Source organism: Tarenaya hassleriana, unplaced genomic scaffold, assembly GCF_000463585.1.
Source record: "Tarenaya hassleriana unplaced genomic scaffold, ASM46358v1 Cleome1, whole genome shotgun sequence".
Lineage (NCBI taxonomy): Eukaryota > Viridiplantae > Streptophyta > Magnoliopsida > Brassicales > Cleomaceae > Tarenaya > Tarenaya hassleriana.
The window spans coordinates 784,205-808,057 of record NW_010960187.1 but is presented as its reverse complement, the minus strand read 5'-3'; the positions used below and the strand labels follow the sequence as shown (position 1 = coordinate 808,057).

General features: G+C 37.4%; 3 protein-coding genes across 4 annotated transcripts; all 3 read left to right on the top strand.

The window, feature by feature from the left end:
• Positions 1-8,963: 8,963 nt before the first annotated feature.
• On the top strand, positions 8,964-10,070 carry LOC104816308 (keratin-associated protein 5-9). The gene is made up of 2 exons (XM_010545090.1): positions 8,964-9,150; positions 9,639-10,070. The coding sequence occupies exons 1-2, from the start codon at positions 9,060-9,062 to the stop codon at positions 9,878-9,880; spliced, it is 333 nt and encodes a 110-aa protein (XP_010543392.1). The 5' UTR covers positions 8,964-9,059; the 3' UTR covers positions 9,881-10,070.
• Positions 10,071-13,609: 3,539 nt separating this feature from the next.
• LOC104816223 (haloacid dehalogenase-like hydrolase domain-containing protein 3) lies at positions 13,610-15,632 on the top strand. The gene is made up of 6 exons (XM_010544971.2): positions 13,610-13,989; positions 14,349-14,455; positions 14,677-14,785; positions 14,891-15,052; positions 15,159-15,332; positions 15,419-15,632. Exons 1-6 carry the CDS (start codon positions 13,684-13,686, stop codon positions 15,446-15,448), a joined length of 888 nt encoding a protein of 295 aa, XP_010543273.1. The 5' UTR covers positions 13,610-13,683; the 3' UTR covers positions 15,449-15,632.
• A 1,488-nt stretch (positions 15,633-17,120) lies between these two features.
• Positions 17,121-18,687, top strand: LOC104816108 (transcription factor ORG3-like). 2 transcript variants are annotated; one of them, XM_010544862.1, is made up of 2 exons: positions 17,121-17,474; positions 18,147-18,687. In XM_010544862.1, the coding sequence occupies exons 1-2, from the start codon at positions 17,187-17,189 to the stop codon at positions 18,624-18,626; spliced, it is 768 nt and encodes a 255-aa protein (XP_010543164.1). In that variant the 5' UTR covers positions 17,121-17,186; the 3' UTR covers positions 18,627-18,687. The 2 variants fall into 2 exon arrangements, with proteins under 2 accessions (XP_010543164.1, XP_010543098.1); XM_010544796.1 differs by having other exon boundaries at positions 18,144-18,687.
• Positions 18,688-23,853: the final 5,166 nt, after the last annotated feature.

The window sequence follows — 23,853 nt, the reverse complement described above, 5'->3', positions numbered from 1 at the left end:
TAAAACTTTTTATGGAAGAGTTTTTTTGGAACGTCAGAGGTCTTAATGACCGGCGGAAACAAAAGGCAGTTCGTGAGTTTCTCAAGCACAATCCACTCTCTTTTGGAGCCCTTTTGGAGACTCATGTAAGACAACCTAAAGCAAATCAGATACTACAAAATCTTGGAGAAGATTGGATTCGTTTGGATAATTATCAGTTTGATGATAGTGGTCGAATATGGTTCCTTTACAAGTTCCCCAATGCAGTCTCTGTCCTACACATTAGCCAACATACTATCACTGTTCTGATCAATGTCCCTGGGTCACTGCCATTTTTCTTCACTGCCGTATACGCCCCGAACACTCAAGCTGAAAGGGAAGTTCTATGGCAACGCCTCCAGCAGATCCATACCAGTATCGTTCCGACTTCCTCACCCTGGTTGGTGGGAGGTGACTTCAATGAAATCCTCCTTCCAACTGAACACTCTTCTACCACCTTCAACCACCAAACACCAGCCATGACAACCTTCAGCCATTGTATCTCTTGCTTCTGGAATTGTAAATTGACAAACAGATTTTCTTGGATCCTCAGGAAACTCATCGCCATCAAGGAAAAGGCTAGAGGCTTATTGAAGAAGCAGATAAAAGATGGCAAGGGTACCAGGTTCTAGTTTGAAAACTGGGCAGGCGTCGGACCTTTGCTAGCGCTAGCTGGAGCCACAGGCCCTCGCCTCCTCCGAGTGCCTCTCGAAGCCACAGTTGCACAGGCTGCACCTGACGCTGCCTGGTATTTTCCCGGGGCACGATCTAAAGTCATACAACAACTTCAAATTGTAATCGCAGCCATTGATCCCCCTAATGAATCAGAAGGCTGAGACATCACTCTATGGAAGCAGGCAAATGGAGAGTTTCAAGCGTTGTTCTCCTCGGCTCAGACTTGGAGCTTGATCCGGACTCGATCTCCTCAGGTAGACTGGTGTTCTGAGGTATGGCCTCCGGTTACGACACCGAGAATGGCTCTCCTTATGTGGCAAGTGAAGCTGCAAAGATTACCCACGACAGACCGATTACAACGATGGGGAATCCAAGTGAATACTGTATGTTGTCTTTGTGGTCTTGGCACGGAAAGTCATCTTCATCTTTTCTTTGATTGTCCCTATAGTTTCGCGGTATGGAGTCATTATGCTAGATGCTGCTGGGATTCTCCACCTTCTGATTTGGGACAGGTTCGAGACTGGCGACGTAGGGCCGACACTGTTACGAGCAGAAACAGAGGACTGCTCGTAAGGATTCTATGTCACCTCACGGTGGATCTGATTTGGAAAGAGAGGAATGACCGAATGTTCAGGGGCACAGACAAAACCATTCGAGACGCTCGGCTCAAGCTGGACCGGAGGATGCGAACCTTACTATTTTCAGCTCGGTTGAGAATCAACTCAAAACACCAACATTTACTCAAGGATTGGTATTACTTGACGGAAGGCCTACGATAGAAGAATGGAGCTCATCCAGATAGATCTTTTACCATTTGCAAATGGGAATCTGAATTTTTGTAAATCGTTTATCATGTCATATGTACTGATGTATTTTTGGAACTTTTAATACAATCACATTAAAACCAAAAAAAAAACTTGGTTCTCTCAATTCCCGGACAGCTAAGCTGTCTTCCGACTCCCTCATCCTTCGGACCATAGCCCGTGTATCATTCGGGACTCCCGTATATGCACCCTAAGCCTAAACCTTTCAAAATTTTCAACTTCATCTCTTCTCACCCCAAATTCTTACCTATTATCCAAACCTCGTGGACAATGGCGGGTAGGACGGCCTCTACTCTCGGGGCTTTTGTTCGAAAACAGAGGCTTCTAAAAATCCCGATAAAAACTCTATGCAAAGAGAACTATAGTGACATCAATAGGCGGGTTGTCGAAGCTCACACTACTCTTCTTTTGATGCAGGAAGATGCACTAAGAAACCCTTCAGAAGCTAGCTTCAAGGAGGAGCAAAAATGTGCTGAAACTTGGAATCATCTCTCCAACATTGAGGAGGAATACCTTAAGCAGAAGTCGAGGATTCGTTGGTTGAATGTAGGGGATCAGAACAACCGTTTTTTCTACCTAACCTTAACAGCGAGGCGGGGCAGGAATTTTATCCACCACATAGTCGACGCCAACAACAACACTCTCACAGCCTTAGAGGATATAGCTCAAGAAGCAGTGGACGTTTTTCAACGAGGAATCGGAACGAGTCCTTCTGATGTGTCAATCACGGCCACAACTGAGCTTAGCCACCTACTGACCTCCTCCATCAGATCTGACAGCTCTATTGGTATGCTTTCTGTTACTACTTCTCTGGAAGAGATCTTTAGCACCCTGTCCAAAATGGCTTCCAACAAATCTCCGGGTCCCGATGGCTTCACGGTGGAATTCTATCGAAAGTCTTGGAGTGTTGTAGGTGAAGAGCTGATTTATTGCATTGGGAACTTTTTTAACGACATGCGGATGCCTAGATCTGTCAATTCGACATTGTTGGTCCTCATTCCGAAACGCAATGGAGCGGACTGTCTTTCAGACTTTAGACCTATTGCTTGTTGCAACTCCTTGTATAAGATTATTGCAAAGATCCTAACCAATAAGATCAAGTCGGTTATATCAGACATTGTCAAGCCGAATCAGTCGGCTTTTATTAAGGGGCGCCTGATATCAGAAAATTGTTTGCTAGCCAATGAGATAGTTCGGGGTTACCAACGATGTGGTGTATCTCCTAGAGCCACCATCAAAGTGGATATAGCGAAAGCTTTTGATACCATTAGATGGGATTTCATCCTGATGGTTCTTCGATCCATAGGCCTTCCTAGCAGGCTGGTCTCTCTTATTGAAGCTTGTATTACGACCCCTGCCTACTCAATTGGAATTAATTGTTGTCAATTTGGTTACTTTAATGGTATGAGAGGATTAAGGCAGGGTTGTCCGCTTTCTCCTTACTTATTTGTACTATGCATGAACGTACTCTCTCTCATGCTAGATGCAGCTGCAGATTCAGGTGTTTTCGACTACCACCCCGGATGCAAAAGAAACAGAATAACTCACTTAAGTTTTACCGATGACCTCCTCATCTTTGTGAAAGGTGATCTACGGTCGATTAAAGGAGTTCTTGCTGTCTTACACAATTTCTCTACTGTATCAGGCCTCACTATTAATAGGAACAAATCCTGCTTCATATTGGGTGGCTTTGCGGAAGCCGACATGAACACTCTGCAGATCTCTACAGGGATACGCACTGAGTCTCTCCCCTTGAGGTACCTCGGTATTCCCCTGATTTCCAAGAGATTGAGTATGTCCGACTGTCTGCCTTTAGTCGAGCGTATCAGATCTCGTTTTTCCTCTTGGACTGTTAGAAGCCTCTCTTTTGCTCGCAGGCTAAGACTACTTGACTCGGTTATTGCTGGAATTGTTGGATATTGGCTGCAAGTCTTTGTTTTACCGAAAGCATGTATAAGAAGGCTTAATACTATGTGTTCCAGATTTTTGTGGAAAGGATCGCCTGATGTTGCAGGGGGTGCTAAATTGAGCTGGTCCAAGGTCACCACTCCTAAGCAGTAAGGAGGACTTGGGCTCCGAGATTTGCTATCATGGAATGGGATCAGTCTCCTGAAACTTATGTGGTCCCTTTTCTTTCGTAGTGGTTCGTTATGGGTTGCTTGGATAAACACAAAGTATCTAGGTCGAGGTAGTTTCTAGAGTATCAAGCCTAACGCTAGTCACTCATGGTGCTTTAGGAAACTGCTAAAAGAACGGGGAACCGCTCGAATGTTTATCTCTAAGGCTGTTGGGGATGGAAAAAATACATGGTTTTGGTATGATAATTGGACTCCTCTAGGCCCTTTGATTGAGTATCTTGGTGTTTTAGGTCCTAGAGTGATGGGCATACCCCTTCATGCCAAGGTAGGGGACCTTTTCCAGGCTGGTGCATGGTCCCTTCCCCAGACACGATCTGACCGAGCCCTCTCTCTAAGTGTTCATCTCTCCGGTTTGACTCTCTCTGATAGAGAATATGCTAATGTCTGGTCCATCAGGGACAAAGCCTCAAACTCCTTCGTGACTAAACAGGTCATATCGATTATTTCTCCTACTATTCCCTTAGTGGAATGGCACAAGATTGTTTGGTACAGATTTTACACCCCTAAGCATGCTTTCATCACCTAGCTCTTTGCCCTTGACCGATGTCCTACGAGGGAGCGGATGTCAAGTTGGGGGGATCTCTACCCCTCTGAACTGCCTATTCTGCGATCATTCATCTGAGAGTAGATCTCATCTACTTTTTCAATGCCATATAACGCAGACCTTATTCCGACAGATCATGTCGAAATGGGGCCTTCTCCCGGCCAACACCTCTTGGGAAGATATCATAACATGGCTACTGCGGAATTGGTCTTGCAAGGTACGACACTTGGGTGCATGTATTACTTGGCAACTCTTTATTTACACTATTTGGATGGAAAGAAACGCTAGGATTCATAGGGCTACTTTCAAGGATTCATCTGTAATCCGGAAGGAGATAGATCGAGCTATTAGAAATAAAGCGGCTGCGGTACGATTATCCGATCAAGCATTGGCGAGCTCTCTGTTGCAACTGTGGTTCTCTTCTCCTTGACTTGGAATTTATGATATGCTTATCAGTTTCGTTGGGTCTTAATAACCATGTATTTTTCTAAAATTCATTTTGGGATTTAGCCTCCAATACGCCTACTTTACATACTCTTTATGTATAAGGTTTTTTGTTTAATTTAATACATATACAACCTTTAACAAAAAAAAAGTATATATCATCTTATTTAACTCCGTAAAAATGCATACGTAGAACTCGAGCGTTTATTTACACGTGATTATGTAACACGTGTTCTATAGATTAGAACACTTGGGTTTAGTCTCTTCCTCCTGTGTCTCCACAACGTCTTTGAGAATTGTTACAATTTATTATAAGTTCTCATACAAGGCATCGTTGCAAAAGACCGATAAACACGACCTGGCCTACTTAACTGGCAACTTGTAATTTATCTCCATAGTTTATATTTAAAAAAGATTTCATAATTATTATTTAAATGTTCGATATAAATCAGCGTTTTTCTTTTTTACTCTGAATATTAAATAAACCCAAAGATCAACTGATATAAAAACAAATAAATTTACCGGAATTGAATCCGAACAAACCATCTGGAGAAGATCGACATTTAACCTACTCCCTGATTAAAAACTATAGTTTATTTCAAAGTTTGTCGTAAAAACTATAAAGTAAATGTAAAAGGTAAACAAAAGTTTGGAAGACATCGTTTTAAGAAGAGTTGCCCGAATGGATTTTGCTACGATTTGGGGGTTAAATAATTGGTTTCGTAATTTAATTATCCGAATCTTTCTCTGTATGAAGCGGCTGTATGAAGCGGCTGTTAGAAATTTTCTAACAACTGTATTTTGGTTTTAATGTCATAATCAATATCTGATATAATTGTTGTTTAATGTGAAGATTATGACCACTAATTATGTGTGGTCACATATGCAAATACAGAAAAATATAGGAGCCAAATAATTATACATATAGCATGAAGTGTAATTTCCTAATTCTTTGTAGGTGGATTTGGAAATTACACAAACCTATTACTATAAATAGTGGTAGTGGTCCCTAGACTAAACGTATTGAAATCTGATAGCACTCATTTGTTGTCAGAATAATTTTTCTTACATTTTAGACTAGAAGGCTTTTTATCTATTCTGTCATTTGTCCAGTTATCATGGATTTATGTATGTTCTAAATTTCAGAGTAATTCTTTGTGTGGTATGCATGATGATTGGTTCCACACCGAGTTATTCCGGAATTTAATATATCTCTTACCTGATGTAAATATGAACTTTGACTTTAATTCGTTTTTTGTGTTATTTTAAAATTCGGTTCGTTTAAGATTCAACTAATTGATTTTAAAGAAATGGTATCCAGTCGGTTTTTATATCGGATATGCGGTTGAATACAATTATGTATTATATATTTTGACTGAGTTTTCGTATAGAATCCCGGTTATCTATCCATATATCTAACATGAGTTTCGGTCATTTAACGTATAGGTGGCAAAAAATTATAAACTATACATATAGGACTCCTGTAATTTGATTTCAGGCAAAAAAAAAAGTCATGGATAATTTTGTTTATAGAAAAGAGTATGGAAAATGGTGTTAAAAAAGCGAAAGGTACTTTTGGTTTTAGGATAACTTCGTTCGGTAATTATCCAAAGCTTACTGGGTGAAGTGGCATCAATTGAATGGGATTGTCTACTCATCGTCTGATTTTTTCCACGCCACGTGTTTTCAAAAGATATAAATATATATATACACACAATTTATTTTTTTTTTTTTTTTTTTTTTTTTATTTTTTTTTTTTTTTTTTTTTTTTTTTTTTGATACATTGGGGAACCCCTGTGACTACCTACCCTTACAAACGGAGACGAACTGGCCACCACCTGCGCCTAACAGTCCCCATGGACCTCAGTCCGCCGGACCTGGCCATCAGGCGCGCCAAACGCTCGGGCCGTAGTTGGACTGGCAGGCGAGCAGGTCAGATGGAAGAAGGAGCGGCGGGAGGAATCGAACCCCCCACCTCAAGGAGTTGCCCCCTGCCTTCTGCCACTTGACCTGGCCCCAAAAGGCGATACACACAATTTATTCTACCTATAAGAAACCATATACATATGTATACACTCATATTTCATCGTCGATTTTGCATTCAAAGACGTTAATTGCATCATATAAACAACATCTGCATGCATGGGTTTGTAAAGGGTACACGTGGAATGTGACGAATAACAAAGTCATAACTTAATAAGGTGGCTATCCGTTTTATATACAAACCACAACTCCCGACTATTCATCCTACTTTAACCCAAAACGAGTCGACTCGTTTCGATCTGAGTTGAACCGAGTTGGATCATTTGACACTCTATCTTATAGCCAAGGAAAAAAGTTAGCGAGGATATATGGAGAATTTGCCATAGCTTGTGTTTTGGAATTTTGAATGAATTTAGACCATTTGATTCCATGATATGACATATTAGAAAGTTGCGGGACAAAAACATTGAACATTATAAACAAAATTGTAATAACAATGAAAATTCTATAACTGGGCTTTGAACAGTGTGGCTCTCCGGAGGCTGGACTTCTGTATCGACATCAAATTTGCTACTCCAATGAAGCCCTAACGGGAAATTAATTATCATATATTAGATACGACTCGGGCCAATAAAAACAGGCTACTCCAATTTTATTTTTTTTTGGGTAACCGGGTTTTCTGGGCCGAAGCCCAGACTAATCCCGGAGCTGGGAGCCAGCCATGTGATTTGAATTATGCGCTCCCTCCCCAGCCTGAGATTCGAACTCGGGACGGGACAGACGCTCTGCGCCCCCGTTTCACCGGTTGAACTACCCAGGTTGGGTGGGCTACTCCAATTTAACTTAATCTAGTAAATTATTTGCAGCTTCTTCAAATTTTACAGAGTGAATATGAAGTGATATATATATATATATAAGAGCACTGTTTGCCGCATATACATATTATATTTAGTATTATTATTTTTTTATTTTTATTTGGTTCACGAATAGATTCATTAATTCGACGGTTTAGATCGAATCAGAGTTTTACTGACTAGTAAAAAAATGAATCGAACTAATTGAATCGAAAATAAGCTGGTTTGGACCGATTTATTTTATTTTACATCACTAATTCAACATTCCAAAGCGCCCACATCCAAGGTTTTTTGTCTTTCAAGTTTTAGATTTTTATATTATTAATTATTTTACATTTTTAATCTATGAAGATTTTTAATTTCAAGTATCGATTATATAGATCAGTCAATACCATCAAATTTTCCATAAGATGAAATAGTCTCTTATTCAATTTATTTATACATACGAATTAAAATTATTATTATTATATAATGAATTAATAAGAAAAATTAAAATAAATATCTCAAATAAATTTAAAAATTATATCAAAATAAGATTTATAATGTTTAAAAGAAAAATGTCTATTATGTCTATTTTTCTAAATGAGAGATACATGTAAATTTGTCAATAATTTTAAGTTTTTTTAAAACTTTATACTATTTTATTTTTTAAACTGATTTAATACCTAGCTTTTAATTATATTCAAATTAACCATTTTGATAACATTTTTGGTAGATTAATTAGAAAATATTGATAAATATTTCAAATAAAAATAAAATTATGATTATAAAATAATTGTTGATTTGTTAATACTGAATGATCTTATGATGTAAAATCCACACGTATAATGCTATCATATTAGATATATTTAAATTTATATTATTTTTTTACATTTTTCTAAAAAATATTATACGACCTAATTTATTATTTTAGCACAGGCTTTTAAACGGCTGTGTACATTACATAGTTTCCGAGCAAAACATATTAAGACGAGAGACAGGTCAAGCGGCAAGAGGAGCAACAATCGATCTTCGATACTGTAACGTAATCTGTGTCGGACGTGGAAAAGTCTACATGCATGCATGGAATGGCCTCGTGGTTCCACGTGTTATACAGCCGATCTCTACCTTCACTGTGATGCTTACACGTGTCAAAAAGTAAAATCAAAGATTGAGTGAGCTTTGTTCTAATTAAGTCATGGTTTGATTCCTTACTTATCCCATTTTCAGATTAACGACTTCAATCCGAAAATTATTTGTAGATTTTTTTGGGGGCACTATATAAACGTGATAACCCAAAAAAAAAAATGGGTTTATTTCAAATTAAGATAATAATTAATGTGGATTAGTAGCACTAGTAATTACACATTGAACCATCCGTTGCATTTCGTAGACTTTTTCCACACATTGAATCGATGAGTGTGTGTATATATCGATAGCATCTTCTGTCAAGCAATATCTTGTCACATTTCCTAGATCCGCGACTATAAATACATCCACCCATATAAGTCCTTTCTCCTACACAACACCCTTAGACATCGATCTTTACATAAAAAAAAAAACTTTGATTTCTCTCTCAGTATTTGTTGATTTTGCAAAAATGGCAAATCTTAAGTTTGTTGTCGTCTTGGGTCTGCTCTTCACCCTCTCCGTAGCTGTTTTGTCCGAAACTTCCAAATATGAGACTCAAGGTCGGTATGTATATATATATATAGGCTATATAATCATTGCATTTTTTTTATTGAGTCTTGTATATTGTTATAACTAGGGGTGGGCGTTTCGGGAAACGGTTCGGATTCGGGACGGAATAACTCGGTTCGATTCTTTCGGTTTTACAAAAATAGGTACCAATCGGGTTATTTATTGTATTCGGTTCGGTTTCGGTATCGGTTCGGTTCGGTTCCGGATTTTATTAAAAAAATGATAGATTTCCTTTAAAAATATTCGGTTTTTCGGGATTTTTAAAGTTCGGTTCGGTTCGGTTCGGTTCCGGAAAAATTCGGTTCTCTAAAAATGGTACCGTTCGGGAAAAATACCGTTTAAACGGTTCGGTTCGGTCCGGTTCTGAAGAACCGAACCGAAACGGCCAGCCCTAGTTATAACCATCTAGATGATATCATACCCACGTGTCATATATATGGTGTAATAACGTTAACCCGTGTGGATAATGTTACTATAGTACAAAAGGTGAACCCGACGGACACAGCGGTGGAGCCGCAGCAGGTGGGCTGCGGTTGCGGGAGGCGAGGATGCTGTGGTTCATGCGCCTTCGGACAGTGCAGCGCATGTTGTCCGAGGAAGATGGCCGGTGCAGAGGAGTCCGGCGAGACCGTGGTGGAGCCGCAACAGGGCGGCTGCGGATGGCGCGGTTGCTGCGGTCCATGCGCTTTCGGCCGTTGCAGCGCTTGCTGCCCCGCGTGAAAGATAAAACAAGAAAGTTTGGCATAAAACCCATGCAACGTATAATGTAATGTTATGTAATATATAGTACGTAATATATGCGTGCATGGCCACTCTTATGGGGTTGAATAAGAAATTTTACTGCCTTGTAACGTACGTGCCATGATCATGTGTTGAATAAACTTAGTTCGCATATTGCACTTTGTGTTTATGCCTTCCAATGTCATAGTTATAACTATATACTCGTTGACATAGTACTAATATAAAAACGGAAGTAGGGATCGATTCCTTCCGCCGCTCCTTCTTCCATGTGACCTGTTCGCCTGCCAGCCTGTCATAACGGGCTGATTTACCTCCTACGTGTGTGTCGAGGCTCCCGTGCGTGGGCTTGGGGTTTGACCTGCAGGCGCCTAAGCCCAACTACGGCCTGAACGTTAGGCGCGCCTGGTGGCCAGGTCCGGCGGACTGAGGTCCATGGAGACTGTTAGGCGTGGGTGGTGGCCAGTTCGTCTCCGTTGGTAAGGGTAGGTAGTCACAGGGGTTCCCCAATGTATCAAAAAAAAATATATATATATAAAAACGGAAGTAAATAATGTTTATGAATGTTTTAAAGTTTTGGCATTTTTGGAACGTCAATTTCATACCAATCATGAATTTCTATACGAAATATTAAAACGTTAAAGGCAAAATTTTGATTTGAATTTCATTTTAATAAAAACATATTATTTTTTAACTTCATTTTTTTTTATCAAATTTGCGTGGGCTTGGGGTTTGACCTGCAGGCGCCTAAGCCCAACTACGGCCTGAACGTTAGGCGCGCCTGGTGGCCAGGTCCGGCGGACTGAGGTCCATGGAGACTGTTAGGCGTGGGTGGTGGCCAGTTCGTCTCCGTTGGTAAGGGTAGGTAGTCACAGGGGTTCCCCAATGTATCAAAAAAAAATATATATATATAAAAACGGAAGTAAATAATGTTTATGAATGTTTTAAAGTTTTGGCATTTTTGGAACGTCAATTTCATACCAATCATGAATTTCTATACGAAATATTAAAACGTTAAAGGCAAAATTTTGATTTGAATTTCATTTTAATAAAAACATATTATTTTTTAACTTCATTTTTTTTTATCAAATTTGTTAAATATTTTCATACTCTATTTGGATTTTTTTTTCTTTTTGAAAAATATGTATATAATTTATATAATTTTATTTACAAATAATTACATACTATTTTTTTTTTTGATAATCCGAAAGTTCACCGGACTTTGCATGTTCTCTCACCACTAGGCCACCCAAACTTGGATTATACTATTTAAAGTTGTTGCACTTACAAACAGTGTTTACAAAAGTTTACATACAAAATCTTAAAACTGCACCTGTTTTAAAACAAAAAAAATATTCTAAAACATCGGAGAGATTAGACATTTCGAAAATTATATTGATTCATATCCCTAATCATTTAATAAATTCAATTATATATGTGAAGAATGGCTCGAACCTACGAAGAACAGTTGAAATAACCTCAGAATGAAGAAAGACTCTGGACGAGTTGGAGGCTTCGTGAGGACAGTTCGGTAATTGACTCAGACACGGTTGTTATGGTTGTTCAGCGGGAGGGCAAAAACGTCATTTGCAAGACTAATAATGTATGAAGAAGAGAGAGAAGTTCGACTGATTTTCTTCTGGGTTCTCTTTCTTGACGATTCTTTTGTCGCGTCAATATCTGTAAACAAAAACAATATATATATATATATATATATATATATGTACATATATATATATATATTTCGGTTTAATCGTATGAATCTAAACATCTGTTCAATAAAAAACATACAATTATCACCGATTTTTTCTCCGCTCCAAATTACAAGAATTAGCTATATAACATTTTTATTGGGAAAAAGGTTATCCAGCAAAAAACAAGTAGGTATATACTGTCAAATAAGGAAAGTAAGGAGTAGGAGTGGATATTTCAAATAATAAAGATGATTGAATCGAATATACCAACGAAAAAAATTATTTTAAAATCCATGTACTATTATTTTTTTTAAATCAAATTAAATAAATACGAATTAAACATAAAACAATCTGATAGTGGTGTACTCTTTTAACAAAAACTGGATATATATATTTTTTTAAATAAAAAAAATCGAAAAAATTGTTGAATGTGAAATTGATGGTAATCAAGTACAATAAAAATAATAGAAATAAATAACCAGTTGATCTGAATCAAACCATAGTTTAAAAACGAGATCAAAATCAACAAAATCAGAGATATTGTCAACAGGGTGGGGCCCAATTTTCAGAAATTAGTGGACATGCAATCAAATTCTCTGGATGGGCCCAAATCTATATGTGGCCCAAATGGTTCCGTATGTGGGCCCATCTTCTTTATCTAACTATTATTCTAAGCCACGTTTTTTCACTAGGGACATCCCCCGAGTCGACCGTTCCTCAATTGGCGTCCTTGTATTCATTTGCATGGCGCAAATTCCACGTGGACCCATTCAAGTGTCCCAAATCTTCCACTTATTTCGCGGCATATTTTCTTTTTATTTGGACTATTTTTAATGTTTTGAATGTTGAAAGGTGGTTTAACGATGTGTTAATTTTTTTTTCTTTCTAAATTTAGATTCAAGTTTTTATTTGAAAAGGGATATTCATCTAAGCTTTTTTCGATTTTTCGACAAATATAATTAGATCGAAAAATACGTTGAATTTTCAGATTATAAAAAAAAAATGAATCTAATGAACATAATTTCTATAATGTATGCAAAGTGTGGATATTATGCATTCAATATTCAGAGGTTGATGGCCGAAAAGGGGAACATGCAGGTCCAATTAAAGATGGCTAAAGAAATCATAGCCATAGAAGGTAGCTTTAATAAAGATGTGTATATAGTAAATGGTGCAATCTATGATAATTATTTGTTTTGAAGTGTTTTTCTTTAGAAAATGTTTGAACCACACAAAATAAAGAAACATGACTTATTATATATACATATATATATATATATATATAAAGTTACGTATATGATAATTTTTTATACAGTAAACCGGTTATAGGTTAAGTAAAGGAAAATTATATTTAAAAATAGCATAAATTTTCTAGAAATTTGTGAACCGAGACGAAAATGATCTATTTTTATTTCAACTATCCGTTATAAAAAAAAATAACTATTTTATCTTTGTATTAAGGTAATACATTTAGAATTTTTGCGGTATACCATAATCCACATATTTAGATAATAAAATATAAATTTCAATTATTTTAAAAAGAATTTAATATTCAATCTATAACCTTTAGAGCATCAATTATAATTATTTTCCTAATAGATTTCTAAAAAGTAATAAAAATAGAAAAACATCTCATAAAATATCCCTATATCTATGTATGTATATCCGCAAAACTCTTACAAAAAAAAATTTGATGTGTTCATAAAATAAAATATACATAGATTTCTGATTACATAGAAGAATTTCGAATCTACAAAGTATTTTTTTAATTCGAGTTATAAGTTTTATAAACCTATTATGTTCGAATGTGGCCTGAATTGGCCTGACGATGATATTATGTTTAAAAGGATCATTAGGCAAGTGAATTAGCTGAAATGCATTTTGATTACGACCCCATTGAAATGCCACGTCATCCTTCTGCTTATAGTTATAAACGGATAAAAAGAAGGGCACGATCGTAATAACACTGGCGTTTCTGGGCATTCTTTAAGATCCTCCTCCCTCGCAGTCTTCCTCTTCAATCGGACTCATAAAGCAGAGGAAAGAAGAAAACTGAGAACAGAAAGGAGAGAGAGAGAGAGAGAGAGAGTCATGGCGATGAGAAGGATGAGGCTAACTACGCATCTATTCTCCATTTTCGGCAAGACCCAGGTGATGAAACCGGCTCGGGTTCCTCGCGGGTCGACCCTGATCGGGTCAGTGACCAGCCGTTTGTTCTCCTCCGCTTCGTCGTCGGCCGCTGCTGTGATGGAGGATGAACCAGAGATGTACGGGCTTGGACGCGGACTTAAGGACTACGAAGATTACCGGAGATCTCTCTACGGTGAAATCACTCACAAGGCGTTGCTCGTCGACGCCGTTGGCACTCTCCTCGTTCCCGCCCAATCCACGGCCCAGGTCTCTCTCTCTCTCTCCCTGTGAAATGGGTATCTGTTATGAATCATTATATTTCCTGGGAAGATTCCAATGATACAGTTGCTTCACATGTTTTTCGTTGTTGTGGTGTCTGAGCGTAATCTGCAACTGGGAATTTCCAGATGGTTAAACTAAACTGTTTCGTATGTTTTAATAGTGATTCCCACTTTTTCTAGATTTCTGTTCGACAACGATCGATGCGTACTGTTGATTTTTTTTCTGTATGGGAGGGAGCAGATGCTTTGATTCTCGTACTGCCTTCTGTAGGTCTTTACTGTTGTCCTAATAAAATGTGGAAACATACGCGCAAGTTCTGATTCGTGGTCGATTCTTTTCTGTAGATATACAGGACGATTGGAGAGAAATATGGAGTTCAGTACTCGGAAGACGAGATACTTAGAAGATACAGAAGGGCTTACGAGAAACCATGGGGTGGATCTCGTCTCAGGTCAATCTCGTTTTTCTCTTGTTTCGCTCCTCAGAGATCTTTTCTTTTCCCAGAAAATCATTTCCTGTTTGATTCATGGGCTTAAGAGTGTTTTCTCGTTGTGTTTCCCCATCTCTTGATGAGATGAGAATGCGCTTTGGAGAAAGAACTTTTCATCAAAACAATCTCGTCCGATAGAATTTTGGATTATGAACGAGCGATACCTGTATTGGTGTTGTCAGGTACGTGGACGACGCAAGACCCTTTTGGCAGTATATCGTGAGAGCTTCGACCGGCTGCTCGGATTCACAGTACTTTGAAGAGCTTTACAACTACTACACTACAGAACATGTGCGATTATGCCCAATCACTTCTTCACCCCTTATCTCTTTGTATCTGGTTTGTTTCTTCTCGAATATCTGTGTATGTATATACGTTCGATTTACTTTCCTCCAGGCATGGCAGCTGTGTGATCCGAAAGCAGAGACGGTGTTCAAGGCACTGAGAGAGACGGGCGTGAAGGTGGCTATCGTCTCCAACTTTGACACCCGGTTAAGGCCTCTGTTACGGGCCCTGAGATGCGAAGACTGGTTCGATGCTGTCACTGTTTCAGCAGAAGTAACAAACGCTTGCTTCTTCCCTCCTCGGCTCGGAGTTTGCATCTCTCGTCGAATTCTTGGTTGAATGATCTGACTGAAGCAGAGGATTTTGCGTGTTTTTACAGGTTGAAGCAGAGAAACCAAACCCGACAATCTTCTTGAAAGCATGCGAGCTGTTGGGAGTGAATCCGGAGGATGCGGTTCATGTGGGAGATGATCGCCGGAATGATATATGGGGAGCGAGAGATGCCGGATGCGATGCATGGCTGTGGGGAAGTGATGTTGCTTCCTTCAAGGAGGTAGTACATGAACACATGAACATGATCATCATCAACTCATCACCGTCAAGACTTCGGAAATGATGGAAATTTTTCTGATGATGCAGGTGGCTCAACGGATTGGATTGAAGATTTGAGAAGTCTGCCGAGACCAACAAACAGGAAGAAGAAGAGAGATGCTTGTTTTCGGAAATGTGTATAGGTTTGTGTTAGCTTTTTATCTGAGTTCTGTCTCTTGACGACCGTACGAAGAACATAAAAAGATTGTAAATGTAATAATAAAAAGAAGCTTCGAACGAAGACTTGAAGATTCAGAGTGTATGGCGAGCTGAGTATCTTTTTGGGCATGAATCTCGTTTGCGCAGATTCGTGTCGTGGAACAAACCGACGAGGACAGCCTCGGCGGCTTCCTCTAGAGCTCTGGAACCTCATCAGATCCGTCTTGAAGTCCTGAGCGATCTCTCTCACCAGTCTCTGGAATAGCAATTTCAGACCCGTGTATTCGACGAATGATTCACTTTCCTTCAATCGTAATCCCTTCAGAGTGCGGCGGAAGTGAGATCATCGATAAGAGAGGGCAGTGTAACCCTTCAGTATCCTATCTTATCAGAAACCAATTTCGCCGTGTGAGCGATAAATATGAAAGTCCAAGGCGTGTGAGAAACCATGGAGTTGTATATCAACTGAACCTTGCGACTCCACGGCTTCCCACACGCTTGCACCGGTAGCCAGGCTCTGATATCGGCTTCACACAATTTAATAACGAGAGCCTTAGCATATGTTTTGGGGTCTTAAAGGTAACATCGAGAAGAGAGCAGACATTATAATGGAAAGAGAGAGATGGGGTTCTTGCTTTTGTTTCATTTACAGATCAAAGGAATGAAGTAAAACATAACAAATATCCAATATTTCAGGGAAATCCCCCGAGATTTGCAAATTCCTAAAGACTCGGCCCTTATGGCGAATTCAAATCCAACAGAAGATGGGCGCCACACACAGTTCCCCGCCTGAATCTGCGCGGCTTCTTCACTCCTCCGGTCCCCATTTGATCGATCACGCAACAAGAAAGGAGATCTCTGTCTTGATCCTCCAAAGCCTCCACTTGAGTCCAAGTCTTCATTTGTTTGTACCCGAATCTCGTCCTCTCCAAAGCCTCCACTTGAATCTGAGTCTTCCATTGCTTAGAGTGTCTTCGGAACTTCTGCCTGAATTGGAGTCTTTGTCCAAAATCGGATGTATCGAAAAAGTATGATACCACCAAACCATATATATCCAATATCGATCCACTTGCAATTTTGGAATCTCAAGAATTCCATTCTATAACCTCGTAAGTCGGCATATAGCTGTTGAGTGAGATAACCTTTTAAATTCGGAAGCTCACCGATATTACAGCAACGAGAGGAAATTAATTATTCGTTTATTTATTTTTAATTGAAGGGCAAATGCTTATGCACAGGCTTACGTGAATGTTCTCTGTGTGAGGAAAAGCAGACATCTTCCACGTGCTTTGCACGTGTCTCCTCGGTTCCATCTCGAGCAAGTCCATGCAAGGCTCGTGGTTTAGACTATAGACTACGTCTCCCGAGTTTTTTATTTTTATTTTTTAATTCTTGAAACATATAAAACTAAATACAGACAAAACATAGCATATGCGCAACACGTGCCGACACACGCTCTTTTCAGACATACATTTCTCTTTATAGTAACATATAGTTTATATATATATATAAACCAAAAAAAACAGTTTATATATATATATATTATATATATATATATATATATATATGAACTGGCATGAGACATGAACATTCCAACTAACTCCTAATTAACCAACAGTTTCGAGAAACGAAAAACAGGAAAGAGGACAAAAAAAAAATGTGTGCATTGGTGCCACCGCTGTTCCCTAACTTCGGATGGCCTTCGACGTCGGAGGTGCAAATCTACGGCAGCGGAGATATTAACGACGGCGGGTTTCTTGATTTTCCGGAGGCGGATGCTCCGGAGAGTCTGAGAATACTGTCCAATTCATCGGCGGGGAAAGGGAAGAGCGACAAGACGGCGGCGAAGAAGCTTGGCCACAACGCCAGCGAACGCGACCGACGCAAGAAGATCAACGCCTTGTTCTCATCCCTCCGTTCTCTCCTCCCCTCCTCCGACCATTCGGTAATCATCCCAGGTTTCGGTTCAGTTTTTTTATGTTTGGGTCTGTTTATTTCGTTTTTAGAAAAATTATAACTATTCGATTAATTTTTATGTTAATTTCGATTTAGTTCGATTCGGAAATACGTTTTTAAGTACTAAATCTTTAAAGAAATTTTTGACTTTTTCAATTTTAGATAAGTAAGGACTATTGGTTTTTTATACCATAATCAACTCGATTACAATAATATGTGATTTAGATTAATTCGTCTTAATTATTCAATTATTAACCAAATTGATCACCCTATTTATCTATGATTTAGATAGAGATTTTATTCTCATCGGATCCAGATATAATAGAGCGTAGACCAATGATATTTTATAACCCGGTAATTCAAAGTAATGATCAAAATCATAATATATTCCAAGATGATTGTTAATGTTGTGTACATAGTAACAATATTTATAGACTCGTGCCCATATTGGATCGTTCTCAACTCCATTGAATGCACCAATTAATCATCAATCTCGACTATAGAAATGCCTCAATTTCCTTTCTCACGTGATTAATTAGATCGTATAATAATGGATTAAATGCAGAAGTATATTATAACAGTATATATATATATATATACACACACATGTATATACAGAGCCAGACCTAAATCAATTTCGAAACCCTTTTCGATGCAGAAGAAGCTAAGTCTTCCAGCCACGGTTTCACACGCCTTGAATTACATAGGGGAGCTGCAAGAGCAGATCAAGAAGCTTATTCAGAAGAAGGAAGAGCTCCTGCTAGGTCTATCAAGACAGACAGACATCATAACATCCCACAAAGGTAGGGATGATGATGATGACGATGATCATGGTCATGATCATGACACGCCAGTAAAGGCGATGAATGTCGGGTTTGCGTCCATTGTTTCGGCGACAAGGCTCGGCGAAACCGAGTTGATGGTCCAAATCTCATCGCCTAAGACCGTGAAATGTTCGTTTTCGAATGTCTTAACCGGTCTTGAAGAGGATGGTTTCGTTCTTATAGATGCTTCTTCTTCACTGTCTCGAGGAGATAGGCTGTTTTATACCTTACACTTTCAGGCTGAGGTTGGTGATAATTACAAGTTGAACGTCCAAGATTTGAGTGACAAGTTGTTGTCTTTGTACGAGTTCAGATGATTTACGTACATATATATATCTGTGTCCGTACGTTCCATAATCTCATGAATTAGAAATCTAAGTTTCTTCGTTCTTAATTAAACATGCTGGAAGATTTTGTCTATACGATTGTTTAATTAAAAAAATGACTTACAAAATTAATTTACTTACGAATCCTCGTTCTACCTAATTGTTTACAAATTAGTTGTCTGAATATTAAATAACGACAAGAAAAGAGAATTTAGTGAACGACCTACTAAACACTAATATATATATATATATATATATATATACTACAATTTTCTTTTTGTACAGTGGGGCAATCTGCCCTACAGCCGTTCGGATCGGACACCGGATATCGTAGCGGCTTTCATCTCAGTGGGTCGACCAAAACAGCATCGCGGACAGTAAAACCCTACTCCTATGCGCACAAGCCTGCAACACACACGTGAGAGATAAATTAGCCATAACCGACAGACGATAGATAAGCGGTAAGGAGTCGAACGCCCAACCTCTTGGTATGTTGACCATGCTACTTGCCAACTCACTTGGGGTTTCCCCAATATACTACAAAAATTATGTCAAAGTCTGCACAATATTTTGGTTATCAAAGGAAGAATTCCGTAAATCATTTCGGCATTAGCAACACAGATTCATATGTGTGTTGAGGTGTCAAACAGGACGGTCTGATCCAAATTCGCTCTCGACCCGAAGGTTTCAGACTCGGATTTGGGTTCGCCTGAAAAAACAATCAAGTCCAAAATCAGATTCTATAAAACTCGGGTTTGGGTTGGGTGGGCTGAGGTTGGCCGATTTGTTCAATTCTTTCCTTATTAATGTTTTTTTTTTCACTTTTTTAAGCATTAATTGTTTTTTCAAAAATACTATATCAGATTTTTAGGCCGATCTGAAATCCGTTTTGAGTTCGATGCGAAAATCTAAATTTTTTCATGTAAAAAAATTTGGACTCGAAATCTGATAATTTTTCGGATGGGTTCGAATTAAACTTTCGGATTTCGAATCTAAATTGGCATCCTCTCTGCGAGTTATTGAGGTATTGTATGGCTCCCTCATTCTTGCTTCTTAAAATGCATACTTTGGGCCTCTTAGCTTTTGCTAGATTTTTATTTTTATAACATTAGAATTTTTGAAAATGATATATATATCATTTAGGCTAAAAAAGACAGAATTTTATATCTCTTCAGATTAGTGGAATCTGAAGGTGACGTTAACAGAAGAAAATCGACAAAAAAAAAAAGTCACTCGGCACAATTTTGATTATCTACCCTATTAACAGCAAAAAAATTACAAAATTAAAAATAAAAATAATGAATAAGGGCAGTCCAAAATAAAACAGCTGCAGAGGTGAAGCTGTAAAAGCCAAACGAGTTGAGAATAAAAGGAGAATATTTTATATTAAAAAAAACGAAAATGGGTGAAATAATAATAAGACAATAAGAAAGACAAATGGAAGGCAAAGTACATGAGACCGAAGACAGATGCAATGTATTCACTTTCCCAATTTAGAAGTTAATTATATTTCTCACCTTTTGCAGGCACCACACAACTTGCTTTCTCATCTCATAATTTGTCAAACGACTTCTTTTTTTTTAATGTTTCATATATATATATATATATATATCTATTAATATTATTATAAGAATGACTTTTATTAAATGTGGTTTACCCATATGAAAATATTCTTGGTGAGTAATTTCTTTTTTCGATATTTTTCAAAAATAAGGGGAAATAGAGATTGATATTTTATGTTTCACTCATCCTTGTGTTTGGCTATATTTTTTTTAATTTTTCATTCAATGTTTTTATTATTTCTATAATTATTCAAATAATTAATTTTTAGATTGAAATTGGGTCTAATATACTCCTGCAACGTATTTGATTTGACCGAATGGAAGTTGAAGAGAAGTGTCGACCACTAGAAGGAAAAATACAAAATAATAATGTGTATACATAGGAATATATATGATAGAGAATCCGGTCGTTATCATTTGACCTACAAAATCTAAAGATGTGGAATGTTCATTGCATCTCTCTGTGTATGCGTGGTTACTTGCGTATAAATATTGGTAAAGGTTTTATTCTTCTTGCGTATAAATATTGGAAGAAACGCAATCCCACAAAAAAAAAAAATAACAAAAATATATAGGCTCTATGAACCTATTTGAATGATTAGTTCAACGAATGAATTATTCGACAAAGAATATATATATATATATATATATAATATATAGTAACTAACAAATTCTATATATGAAATAATTTTAACTATATTAATTGTAAAGATTTTAGATACATTAGTTGTAGAGACATGTGAATGATTTTATTTAGTAAAATCGTTTTACTTATTTTGAGATTTAATTTAATTTAGTTTAGTTTGAAAAAAAAAATATATTAGTTTAAAACTGAAATGACATTATTATTATGAAATTTTCCTAAAAAATCATGGACAGATCAGTAATATGCCAGAGGTATTCTCTTTACTATATATCCATATATATGCATTATAATTACTTTGTAACAACTAATAAGGTATGTAACCTTGTTATTACCTTTTTTTTATGCAATCTTTAATAATTTCCCTTGTTTCACACTAAAACTATATTGCGACGTTGCTCCAAAATAATGATTATCAATAATTAAAAGTAACAATTTTATTCAATACATTAAAATAATTCCCAATATGCTAATTACAAATACAGCTAAAAAACTAAATAAAACCATGCGAGAGATTTGATTAAAACATTGGGCGAAGTGCTGTTTTCTGATTTAGTTAGTTGAATAAAGACATAAGCACAGCTGTGCCTGACCCTTGTAGTTGTACGGGCACATTGGAATTCCCTGTTGGATATTTCTCAACATGTCCTTTTTTGTCAATAAAAATATCGTCCCTTAATCATATATTATATTATATATATATATATATATATATATATATATATATATATCCTCTCTCTCTCCCGCTCCGGCTATATATACACCACAAACACAGGGAGAGACACACACATATACAGAGATACGTTACTATGACCAGAAAACAGTGTTTTCTATTTGATGCTACATCTATATATGGGCATGGAAGATGACGAGCAAGCGTGATCATGAGCTGAATCAACGGTTGAGATTCGAAGTTACGCAAAAGCAGACAACTTTGATGGTCGGCTCCTTCACCGCAAGATCCGTCGTTCTGATGGTACTTTTGTCTCTGTCCCTTCTGATTCTGCCGCCGCTTCTTCCGCCGCCGCCGCCTCCTCCTCCGCCGCTCCTCTTCCTTCCGCTCCTCCTCATGCTCCTCCTCCTTTACTTGGCCTTTTCTCCTTCTCAAGAACCAAACCTCCCCGTAGCCTCCATCTGAAATCCATTCACACACACACACATATAAGTATGTATATGTATGTGTATGTGTAAATCTTGGGGTAGATCTCTCTCTAGTTTTGATGGATTTCATGTAACTAAAGCTAGCCTAGTCGCTGGGTTCGACGGGTGGTACGTGACACTCGTTCGGTCGCTGAGGGGTGCGGAATATAGCGGACCGAATGTGTCGAGAACCTCGGACTTGCTGGGAAAATCCGGGATTCTTGAGGGGAACCGAGACTAGGATCCGGACTAGTCAAGGTCGAGGTGGGATGAGTGCGGGCCTTGGTCTATAATGGGCCGAGTTCCAGTGTGGAACTAAGTAGACTTGGCCGAGGAATCTCGGACAAGGATGCGAGTCGAGGCGAGTGGGAATTTGGACGAGACCGAAGTTTCTCAGACAGATGCATTTCTCGGTACAAACGGTGTGCGGGAATCCTCGGGCGAACAACTCGGGTTGCGCAGGATTCCTCGAACAAAGCCGAATGACGGTACACGAGAAAGAAAAGGAGAAACGGGAGTTGGACCAATAAACCCAAAAAGCGAGGACGGTTTTATTAGATGACGAAGTAGAACAAGGGGGACGCCGTCGGTTTGTAACAAGATTAACTCCAACATTCTTGCCTCATGGAAGAATCACGGGACAGTTGAAGAAACGGTTTTTTCAATGTTCGAAATTGTAACAACACAAGAAGATTTTAACATTGACACCCAAATTATCCAAATCATATTGTAATTTATAAAAAAAATAACCATAAAAAAAAATTTATTTGCAAGAAGATAAATGGTGTCTATTGCTTTTCCATTTGTTTGGTCAATTTGGAAGAACTGAGAAGAAGGATTTTTTAAATTTAGAGAAGATTTTTCTTTACGAAACGTCAATATATATATGAAGTTAAATTTTGTTTGAATATATATTTAGATTCCATTCGAAGAATACTACAATTACATATTTATATTTTATTCTAATTAAATATATCTCCATATATCATGAATTTTTTGTTTTATAAATTAAAGATACTTGACTCCTTATATATTTGTATTCTCTCAAAATTTCACAATATATATATTAACACAATAAAGAATATATTTTTAGCTTCCCAACGAGGAGCATATAATGTACTAAACTCTAATACAGGTACGATTTTACAAAGAAAAATATTTAGAATCAATTTACTATTCTGCTCATTTTTTTTTATTATTTTTTAAGATAATCTCACACAAAAAAATTATACGAAGACAAAAAATGAGAAGAGCAAAATATGTTTTCTACCATCCATGATGAACTCTAAAATTAAAAACAAACCCAGATTTTAATTATATCGAAATCTTAATGCAATATTATTATCTCAACAAATATGTTAATTGTATTTTCGTAGATATTATCATTTATAAATATTATATTATTATAAATATATGAAAAAATGGTCATACAAAATAATTGATTGACATATTCCACCAAAGAAAGTCAAACGTTAGATGTGACTTTTTATCATGATTACAATTATCTATTATCATCAAAACTATATGTTCTTAATAGAATTTATGGATGAATATTGTCGGTCCAATTGATTATCAAAGGAGCCAAGTTCATTTCAAAACAAACATCCATTGACCGCTACTCCACATGTTCATGCATGCATCTATACCCATTAATTAGTTGAAACCTTCTTTTCTAACGAGACGAGTGGTTGAAAATTATGCAATTAATTTCAATTATACCATATGAATGTACTAACCTCGTGGATTTATTTTGACCTCATAATTCAAAAGATCTGAATACAAACATGATAAAAACACGTAGAAATCAATTGTCATATAATAAGTTTACAAGATATTTTTTTAATAAGTGGGTTTTCAAATTTCAATATTTCTT

Bases quoted from the DNA above. Each gene is read 5' to 3' on its own strand.
- LOC104816108 (XM_010544796.1), top strand. From the start codon at position 17,187: ATGTGTGCATTGGTGCCACCGCTGTTCCCTAACTTCGGATGGCCTTCG. The intron at 17,475-18,143 runs GTAATCATCCCA...TTTTCGATGCAG, and splicing joins TCCCCTCCTCCGACCATTCG to AAGAAGCTAAGTCTTCCAGC.
- LOC104816308 (XM_010545090.1), top strand. From the start codon at position 9,060: ATGGCAAATCTTAAGTTTGTTGTCGTCTTGGGTCTGCTCTTCACCCTC. The intron at 9,151-9,638 runs GTCGGTATGTAT...ATGTTACTATAG, and splicing joins TTCCAAATATGAGACTCAAG to TACAAAAGGTGAACCCGACG.
- LOC104816223 (XM_010544971.2), top strand. From the start codon at position 13,684: ATGGCGATGAGAAGGATGAGGCTAACTACGCATCTATTCTCCATTTTC. The intron at 14,786-14,890 runs GTGCGATTATGC...ACTTTCCTCCAG, and splicing joins ACTACTACACTACAGAACAT to GCATGGCAGCTGTGTGATCC. The intron at 15,333-15,418 runs GTAGTACATGAA...CTGATGATGCAG, and splicing joins ATGTTGCTTCCTTCAAGGAG to GTGGCTCAACGGATTGGATT.